General features: G+C 48.0%; 1 protein-coding gene across 1 annotated transcript; it reads right to left on the bottom strand.

Annotated features, from left to right (window-relative positions):
• Positions 1 to 8,772: 8,772 nt before the first annotated feature.
• LOC103635731 (EKC/KEOPS complex subunit TP53RK) lies at positions 8,773 to 9,805 on the bottom strand. The gene is made up of 4 exons (XM_008658111.1): positions 9,533 to 9,805; positions 9,260 to 9,373; positions 8,910 to 8,982; positions 8,773 to 8,810 (listed from the first exon to the last, which is right to left on the bottom strand). The coding sequence occupies exons 1-4, from the start codon at positions 9,797 to 9,799 to the stop codon at positions 8,773 to 8,775; spliced, it is 492 nt and encodes a 163-aa protein (XP_008656333.1). The 5' UTR covers positions 9,800 to 9,805.
• Positions 9,806 to 10,490: the final 685 nt, after the last annotated feature.

Consider the following 10,490-nt stretch of genomic DNA (forward strand, 5'->3'; position numbering starts at 1 on the left):
CTGCTTTTACTTTGACATCTGTGGAGCAGAGCCTGACTCACCTATAACACAAGGCAAGCCCCGGTGCATTTGCCACCTCCTTGCTATTTAAAATCTTTCTCACTTGCTTGATGCATTAGGTGATAGGAGTTGTGTGCTAAACAAGTTGCTGCATTTCCCGAATTTGATTCCCTTTCCTTGATCCCTTGTTTTATAAAAAAGTTTTTCTTATGCTTAGCTTTGCTCTAGAAAAACAAAATGTTTTGTTTTAACAAAGATGATGCTTCAATTGGGTGGGGTGTTTTCAAAATAAAACTTGATGTGGTGGATCCATCATGGCCATGATGGGTTCCACATCGAAAAAGATGTACCTCTGCCAGGTACCAAACTTGGGGTTTGAAATGATAAATCTGAGACCGGGCGGGTGACTTGCATGAGAAGAGAGTCTCAGTGTCTCCGTCAGAGTCGATTAAGGACCGTCTTGATGTAGGCTTGATGATCGAGGACCTTTTAACTGGTCACATGCCTCATCATGGGTAAGCTTTGCCTTGGGCAGACTAATACCAGAATAAGATAACACGCAATGGGAGTGGAGAGATGGCGAGAGTAGCGTGTACCCTCCGTGGCAAGAGGCTGGACGGTGGTGTATTTGTGCTCTCGGTTGGCGTGAACCTGATCTGGTCATAAGAACCCCGGTGGCGAGTTGACATATGCAAGGGTTAAGTGCTACATATGTCGTGTGATTGGAGATCCCTAGCTGGGTATTTATCGATTCGGATCGCCGTTACTTCTCGGACATGAAGACTCGGTCACTGTCCTACACGTAGCAATCCAGTGAACAAGAAGGGTTGATAAGAAATTGTCTAGTATAGGTCAAGTGCTTGAACTAGGGTAGAAAGAACTCTAGAACTCAGGTAATGAAACTTATTAATAAAACTGGACTTTTAAGGATCCACTATTAGTAAGCATTTCTGCAAACAGAGTCTTTGATTATTGATAAACCATACCTTGATTCCCAAAGGCCAGCATATCCTTGATAGTCTTTTATTTTGACGGGTAAGACTTGCGAAAGTACACTTCGTACTCCGGGCTTTGTCCCATGTTGTTTTAGGTGAGGAAGCAGCAAATTTTTGTTGCTTTTGTTCCAAGGTGGTGCCTAAGGAAGAAAACTAAGAGTGAAGCCTCGGGAGGAAGTGTCCTCCTTTAAGAAAAACTTTTTACTAGTAATCGGGAGGGGGTTTTGCCTCCCAAGATATGTAATAATATTACTCCAGCACTCTTATAGTTTACTGGTCTGTAATAATACTACTCTTTATATACTTTAATCTAAAATAAAGTTGTTGTAACTGCTTCCGCATTCTCGTACCTCTGATGTGTTGTAATATCTGTGTGATGGGTGAAACGCTCTTAGGCAAGGTAAAGAATACAGATACCGAACTTGTCTAGTGATCAGGTGCACCTGCAGGGTTGTCTCAGGTCCGTTGGACAAGGACAAATGTAGGTGGGCCTAATGACTTGGGAGGTTCTGTCACATGTCTCGAAGACTTCCCTGCTGTAGTTTTGGCATAGCTGGTGGATGGCTTTTTGGGCAACATTTTGGCAAGTGACTGGGAAGCGGTGTCCAGTGAAGGTGACTTGGAAGGGAGGGTGATTTGGGTAGTTTCGGCTTTCTCCTAGGTAGACTGCCATAGAGCATTTCTCAATTCCATTCTTGCGGTATTCTTTCCAGACGTACTCCGGCTTCTTGTGGATCCCCATGCGAAGTGCGCAACTCCGTAAAAGATGAGGGAATCCTTTCACCTCTGAGGAGTAGGATGTCCTAATAACAATGGAGCCTTCCATCTGGTAGAAGAAAGAAGGGCTTGTTAATATCCGGGAAAGGAGAGAAGATTCTTTTTAGGGGGGGTAAGAGGTCCTTTCTCTTTTAAGGCAACTTTTAAGGTCGGGGCTGCGATCTACGGCCAGTCCTATGGATCTGATACCACATGAAGCGCCCCAATCCTTTGGGACTCAAATGTGATACAATTACTAGTCCCAGGAGGCTAGTAACCACATTCCTTACTTCAAATAGTATAGAGTTCGAATAAAAGTTATTACGATACCATAGTACAAGCTCTAGCGAGCCTGAAATACAAAGCGCAGTGGAAGATCAACTAGCCCAATCCACAGGCAGACTGGGTGCAGACACAACCTCCTTCTAGTCGAGCATAGCCGAAAAGAAGTCTTCAGCTGCTGAAAAACATAAGTAAATCTGGGTGAATACACTAGGTATTCTGCAAGCCCATCTCGCCCGTAAAGAGAGAGGGACCTATATAATACATGGTTTATATGGTGGAGTTGAAGTCACTCTTCTTTTTCAGGAAAAGGCAATACTTTGATGGTTTTCCCCGAAGGAGGAAGTAGCACATTTTCACACTCAACCACCACTCAGCTTCCTGCTCCTGTGGCATTGTTTTCATTTCCAAAAACACACCCACTCACATTTCCCTGTTCGCGGAGGTGATAAACACTAATTGTCATACCACACCAGACTCGTCCATACCAGTGGACACGGACTATTCGAATAGGTTTGAACTCTGCGCAGAGGGGTACACTTTACCCACTAGTCCGGCTCTGCGATCTCATGGCCAATGAGACCCGAATCCAAATCTCTTTCTTTCCTCGCACGTCCTTACCTTAACGGTTATACCGGAAGGAGTCAAGCCACCGCCATGTACAAACCGAACAAAACATTCCCCCTCCTTATCCTCCCGGTGCTCCCCATCCATCATAACCCTGGGTTTGGACCGTACGAGTTCAGATTGAGTGACTGCCCATACAGTCTCGAGTGGTTGTACTTGTCATGAGAACAGGTATTGAAGGATGATAAACCGGTCCTTATATGAGGGGACAATCCTTCTGCTCACACCTAACCCGGCTGAGCCAACACCTGAGGCCCTCCCCTAAACCAGGGAGTCCCTGATTATCCCACTCAAAAGGTGATAAGGGTGAATACCCTTCATCATACACTTTTTGAACACATCGTTTAATAAAAACACCACTCTTTTCTCATCCCATATTTTGTACTCAAATGATATTCTTTAATGCGGGCTATCTCTCTTCTCACAATGCAAAGGACCCAACCCTTATTCCCGGCTTAGGTAGTGGTAAAAAGAGTAGGTAATTTATGCATCAAGGAAAAAATGGACTTGCCTTCGTCGAAGTTCTCCTGGCATGAAAGATCTATTTCGGAGAGGTCGGGTTCCTGCCCTTCTTCCGGAGCTACAAATTCCGGAGGATCGGATCCCTCTTCGCCTAGCAAAAATAGGTAATGAACAATACATCAACCATGGTGGCTTGGTGGAGTGTGCCAAGTTTTTAAATATTATTATTTGGTGCCCTATAATTTATTTAGACTATTTTGGTGCATAAAATATCAATATATGCATATGTATATGAAAATAGGAAAAAGAAATGGAAAAGGAAAAAGAAAAGGTATCTCCCTGCTAACTGGGCCGGGGGGGGGGGGGAGATTTCGGCCCAGCCGGGGCGCGCGCGCGGCCACGCGGCAGGCGGCCTGGCTTGGCCCGCTAGTGGGGGACGGCACGGGGACGGCGCCGTGGGTGCGGGCCCATGTGCCAGAGGGAGGGGGAGGCTGACGACGTCGGGTGGCCGGACGGGGGAGGGGGCGGACCGGCCGGTGTCGGGAAAAACCGACCGCCGACGAGGTTCCGCGGTGGTTCTCCGCCGTGGTTCCGGTTCCGAGTGGTCGGGGAGGTGGTTAAGCACGGGTGGGAGTAGGGGATCATGGTGGAGGGGTTAATTTGGTCGGAGGGTGCTTGGGATGGTCGATCCACGGCGAGGTGGCGGGCGCCCGCGGCGGTGAGATCGCCGATGAGGTTGCCGGGCGTAATAGGTCAAGGGAAGGGGTGCGTCGTGTTTGTAATGGAGCGGTGAACCTTGCGAGCCAACCCAATTGAACTCTAGGCTACCAGAGAAGGGAGGGAGCACTCACCAGAGCGGAGGAAGGATGCGGCGGCGCGTCTCAATTGAGCTTGGGGGAGGGGTGTGGGGAGGCCGAGGCCGGTGTGAGGAGTTGGGGGAGCTCGGGGCGGTCCTTTTATAGGCGGCCGAGAAGGGGAAGGGAGGAGAGGTGGCGCGCACCGGTGATGCTTGCCGCGGCAGCGATGATGGCGCACAATGGCGACGGGATGGCTCGGGCAGGCGGGTGATGGGATGGCTCGGGCAGGCGCAAGGAGACAGGGAGGCAATGCGTCAAACCTTACTGGCGAGCGCGATAATGGCGAGGCGACGGGGCGAGCAGCGGCCGATGGTGATCGCATCGATAGCAGATCATGGGCGAGGGGAGAGAGCTGACAGGTGGGGCCTGCCTGTCAGAGAGAGGGTGATCGAGAGGGGGAGGGCGGGCGCGCTGTTGAGTGGGGTCGGCCGGTCAGCGGAAGGGGAGGCGCGGCGCAAGCGCGAGCGGGCGCGCGGGAAATGGGTCGCGTGGGCCAGGCGGGGAACGCAGCACGTGGGAGGGAGGGAGAGAGGGTTGGGCCGGATTCGGCCCAGCCGGGTGGGGAGAGATTTCCTTTTTTCTATTTCTATTTCTTTTTTTCTTTTAATCTCCTTTTTCTTTTGAACAAATATTTATCTATATTTTCTTGGGTGTCAAAATATTTTATGTGAGGTGCTACTAACAACCATGGTGTATGCATATGATGAATGAAATGTCTTGTGAGGTGGGGGTCTTAGGAGATAATCAGGGGGGTTTAGGAATTTTAGGGTTTCTAACCTTAGGGTGAAAATTGGGATGTTACAGGAATCCTGCAGCGATGCATACCCATCAGCTAGGGATACGAGCTGTTAGGCAAAATCCACTAGTGGGCTTGTGGACACCACGCGCTGCCACGAACGCTCATTGGAAACACCTTCAGGCAATGGTTCTACTGGCCAACTGTGGTTGCCGACGCCACCAAAAATGTGCGGCCCTGCAGACGATGCCAGTTCTATGCAAAGCAAACACACATGCCAACTCAGGCCCTACAAACAATGTTGATCACCTGGCCCTTCATTGTATGGGGGTTAGACCTCGTTGACCCTCTGCAAAAGGCGCTTGGGGGCTTCACACACCTATTGGTCGCCATCGACAATTTTTCCAAGTGGATCGAAGTCCGACCCCTCGCCACCATCAAATCCGAGCAAGCGGTGGCGTTGTTCACGGATATTATTCATCGCTTCGAGATCCCTAACTCCATTATCACGAACAATGACACATAATTCACAGGATATAAGTCCCTAAGTTTCTGTACCGACCACCATATCCGTGTGGACTAGTCAGTCATAGCTGATCCGAGGACAAATGGGCAAGTGGAACGTGCCAACGACATCATCTTACAAGGCCTTAAGCCAAGATTCTTCAACAAGCTGAACAAGTTTGGCAGACGTTGGCTTACCGAACTCCCCTCGATGATTTGGAGTCAGAGGACAACCTCGAGCTGGGCCATGGTGTTCACACCATTCTTTCTAGTCTATGGGGTCGAGGCCATCCTGTCCACACACTTAGAACACGGTTCCCCAAGGCTACGAGCATATAGCAAGAGCAACAACCAAGTCAACCGTGAAGACTCGCTTGACCAGCTCCAAGAAGCTCAGGACGTAACCCTCCTTCACTCGGCCAGGTACCAGCAGTCGCTCCGACGCTATCACGCGAGGCGTGTCCGACCTCGGGGATTTTAGGAGGGAGACATGGTGCTTCGGTTATGAAAAGACAACCAAGGACACCACAAGCTCACTCCTCCCTCGAAAGAACCCTTCATCATTGCCAAGGTGCTAAAACCTTGAACATACAAGCTCTGCAACGAGCAAGGAGAGGTCTACGAGAACGTCTGGAACATCAAACAGTTACGTCTATCCTTCAACTGAAGCTCGGCCCTGTCTTCCCTATACCGAACCTCCCTCGGGGGGGGGGGGGGCTAGAAGGGGGGGCCCTCTATGTCATTTTTCTCAAAGTTTTTTCTTTAAAAAATGAGTTTCATGCTCTCATCCTAGACATAAAACGGAATCCTAAAGGAGCAAGAGACATCCTGATAGGAAGGGGCGGCCAAACCACAGGGAACACCTATGCCTCCGGGATACGGTTTCCCCACTCACCATCCTCCTCCTGAGAAGGTAACTCATGTTCCAACAGGAACTCCGTAGAAAGGCAGGACAATGAGCACAAAACGTAGGGAAAAAATAACACAACAAAACACTAAGAACCAAAAGAAGAAGTCTTAGGATGCAGTTCATACAATAGAGTTAGATGTTCATTACAAACACCACAAGGCAAAATAATCTATGCAATATGAGGAGGGGAGGTATCACCCTCAGCGTCGTCTAGAGACACCATGACAGAGTAGGATCCAGCGCTCAAAGGAGACACTGGTGGAACCACCTCTTCATCGAAGTGGCGCACCAGTGCCGAGCCTAGACCCTCTACAACGTCGCTGAGTCTTCGCACCTCCGCCTCGGCAAGGTCGTCCTCGTCCGGTAGGATGTAGCCCTCGCACACCTGCTAGAGATTAATCTCATAGTTGGATGCAACGATGGCTAGCGCCCGCTTCACCCCGAGGTGGACAACCTCATAGAGTTTGCTCTGTACATAGCCACTCGGGGCTTGCATGCGGCTCCACGGGGACTCACCCAAGGGGACGTACTCAGCTCTGAGGCCTTGGCCAAAGTCTGACACCGCATCGGATAGTGCCTTGAGCTCGACGATCTTCTGGTCCACAGCCTGGGAGAGCGTCCGGGAGGTGTCGATGGAAATGTCAAGATCCCACCGAAGCTCTGGAAAACAACCAAGACACTAAGCCATGGCTAGAGTAAGCCAAATAGATAAAGCAGAGGTAACAACATGTACCTCCCATTTTTGTTTTCAAGCCTTGGGCCTCGGACCATTCAGCCTGTAGATCCTTCGCAAGGGAGCCGGCTCGGGAAGAGGCCTCAGCGGTTTGACGCTGAGACACATCTCACTCGCCCGTCAACTTCAGAAGGCTTTCCTTCAGAAGGCGGACCTCATCCTCCAGGGGAGCCACCTTCTCGCGCGCAGCCGCGGTCTCGTCCTTCAGCTCCACGCACAACGATGTCAGCTCCACCGCCCCATCACTCTTCAGGGCCAGCCGCTCGTTTTAGCTATCCAGCAGGCCCTGCTGGCACTGCAGCATGGACCAGACATCACACTCACGGTACATGAAAACAGACTTTGACGCGGACTTTGCCATGAGGCCCTAAGAAGAAAAAACAACGTCATTTGATTACTCGCAGAAAGGGATACATCATGGTGAAGGAGGTGGTGAAGGAGGTACGACCCTCTTACCTAAGCCATGATACATCGAGGACGAAGAAGGGCTCGCCATCCCCATCTAGCCACGAGAGGGTTGGGCCTCCCCATGCCAAAAGGTCCGCCCCGACGTGGACGGTGCTGCCGCTCGCCTCAACTACGGGAGGGCGCGTGGTCTGCTCCAAGACCGGTTCCTCGGGTCGCCTCGAGGGGCTGTGTTAGCACCCGGTTACGCGGAGCAGAACTGAGGAAGGGAATTGGGTTTCATGGAGAAGAAGAACTAGAGGCGGAGGAATAGAGATAGCACTCTATAGGTATTTTCTTCTTTTACTAGGTGAGTGCCCGTGCGTTGCAACGGAACCGTATAATAACACGATAACTTATGTACATATGTGTGTTATATTGTTATGATAAAATGTTTCGGAATCCATTTGTGATCTTAACCATACATAAATTTTGTTATTTTAATCTAGCTATTTCACCATTACATTGCAACCATCAGTACCATATAGACTTCTATATATGATTTTAATAATGTCATTGAGTTATAATGACAACACGATTAGGGAAGTGTTATTTACAACTCAAATTTCAGAAAAAGGGTACTAAGAAAGCACAGAAATAAGGTAATTAACTCTATCACAAGAACCAAGTGAACAATGAAATATCTCCATTCCAGCAAACAACATGACAACCTAAAACTCGGAAAAAGATCAATACAATATTGACCATATATCATGGCTATCACCATTGTCATCATTTATTAAGCATGGATAATATCGATCACATCGCGCACCTCCAGCATGCATTGAAAGCACTGTTTCCACCCCTAATGATGAAGAGGTCGAAGCCGAGGCCCTTGACGGAGCAACGACGCGGGCGTCCTAGACGAGCTTGCCGCACCAGGCGAGGCAAAACTGCTGGAGCACGTGCGCGACATCGATGCAGGTTCAGAGCGCGGTGACCACGGAAGCGAGGCCGACGTCCATGTAGAGACAGGGCTTAAAATACTACATGAGCATGAGCTGATGAGAACATTATTTGTAAACACATGCTCCACCGTGTGGCACCGTCCATGTAAACACATGCTCCACCGTCCATGTAGAAGCAGCGTGTGGTTTCTTTGACCTATGGCCACTCCACCGTGCGACAGGGGTCGACCCTCACCCACAACACTGGCAATACATTTGCCATGATGATCAGGTCAATGGAGGGCACAAACAAGCAAGCCATACCCCAACCATGTCTTCCAGTTATCATGCATGAGAAACGAATAAAACTTCTCCCACTTCCGGACGAAACGACACGCTGCTTCTGAGTTCTGACCAAATGGTGCAGCCGGGCAACATAGTTCCAGATTGAACAAACTTTACAGTAGCCAAAGCCACTCACCGCTAAAAAAATACAACAACGGTGGTGCATCACTCTCGTTTTAGACGAGAGTCTTTCTAATAAAATACATCCATTCCATGCTACAGATTTTTCTTCATTCATCCGACCATGGTGCGCTTCCTACCCCGTTGCCTCACTGTTTTGCAAAGAGTAGACAAAAAGTCACTACTCAGATCAGTGCAGCTAGCAACGAAGGCCATGCGCTTCCACATGGGCCGACAAGACCATGCCATACCTTGAGCCAGCTTGTTCCGGGTAGAGCACCATTGCTTCGAAGCCTTTCTGTATGCCGCAAGGATTTTCTCCATCTGGTTCATCATCAAGATCAGTGCTGTTACCCACATAAGTTTGCTAAGGCATGATTAACACAACACAACAGAACTGCATAAAAACCATAAGAAACAAGATGCTACGAACAAAAGGAAAAATCATAAATCCAATTGCAACTGGACTAATCTGTGATGCGGAGTCGTAAATGCTTGCACAGATCAGTCGAGTCCAAGCACATAATAATAGTTTAGCAAAACCAAATATTGACCAAACATATCAATGGAAATAACTTGAATATCGATTTAGCCTCCTCACCACTTCCCCACAGGACGATTGCATGGAAATCAAAGCTCTCTCTAGCACATATAGGTCCACCGCTTTGTCCTTAGGAATTGTCGATGTGAAACTCAGACCAAAATCAATAAGAACCTGCCAAGATTTAACACATATAAGTTGCAAATCAATAGCCACGATGCAACTCAGATGGGTCGATTGCTGCTGATCTTGACAGCCATAAACTCGACTCCATAGCTCAATAAAGTGAATGCATTAAACAGAAGGTGTTGGCGAAACGGATATTGTACCCACCAATTGATTGTTACTGTTCTTAATCATCATGTTTGACGTGGTCAAATCACCATGAACAAGGCCTCCATCATGTAGTTTGCCAATGGCATTTCCTATTTGTGTGGCAATATCATTCAAACATTCCTCATTGACCCCATTTGAACCAAACCTAAGAAGTGCATCCTTGACAAACAAGCCATCCACATGCTCAAAGGTCAAAGTATGCAGAACTGGATCCACAACATAAAGTACTGGGGTAGGAACACCAAGCCTTCTTGCTTTAGTCATGCACCGAGCTTCCTGCACATGAAAAAGACCATACTAAAATACTATACTAATCTAAATCTCGGTAAAATCAGTTGTTATGTGCAACTGTTCAGGCCATGTCTTGAAGCTCACCATAACTACAACTTAATCAATAATTTATACCCTTGGCACAAATCAAACACTTTGTTTGTACATAAATAAGCAAGGCAAAAATAGGTAAGCATCAGATTGAAATTTTCCATAGAAACAAAAGTAGACACATGAAGAAAATTAGGGAGTGATATGAAAAATATGTAAACAGGGAGATGGAGGGAATGATGGAAGTGTCAAAAACCTTAACCCATTGTGCTCACACCATGACACCAACATAAGCAACAGTAACAAAGTGCATAACAGCATTAAATGCATTCTCCAAAAATATTTTTTGTTCACCTGATTATTGGTTAAGCAAAAAAATCTCATCAACACATAAATGTAAGGCAAGAGGAGGCACTGGGTTATTAAACTTCAGAAGAAGGATACAACTTTGGCATTGCCTAAATCAGCATAAATAAACTTAAGCCCTCTGGGTTCTGGAAATAGCCATCGAAGAGCTCTAATAGTTGCCATGTTCCCTCTAGATAGGTTATACTGTAAACATCAAACAACAGAGAAGCTTTTCCTATCATCTCATCCCTTTTCTGGCTAGCTTATCTCTTCTATATGGGATTCA

Source organism: Zea mays, chromosome 8 (assembly GCF_902167145.1).
Source record: "Zea mays cultivar B73 chromosome 8, Zm-B73-REFERENCE-NAM-5.0, whole genome shotgun sequence".
Taxonomy (NCBI): domain Eukaryota; kingdom Viridiplantae; phylum Streptophyta; class Magnoliopsida; order Poales; family Poaceae; genus Zea; species Zea mays.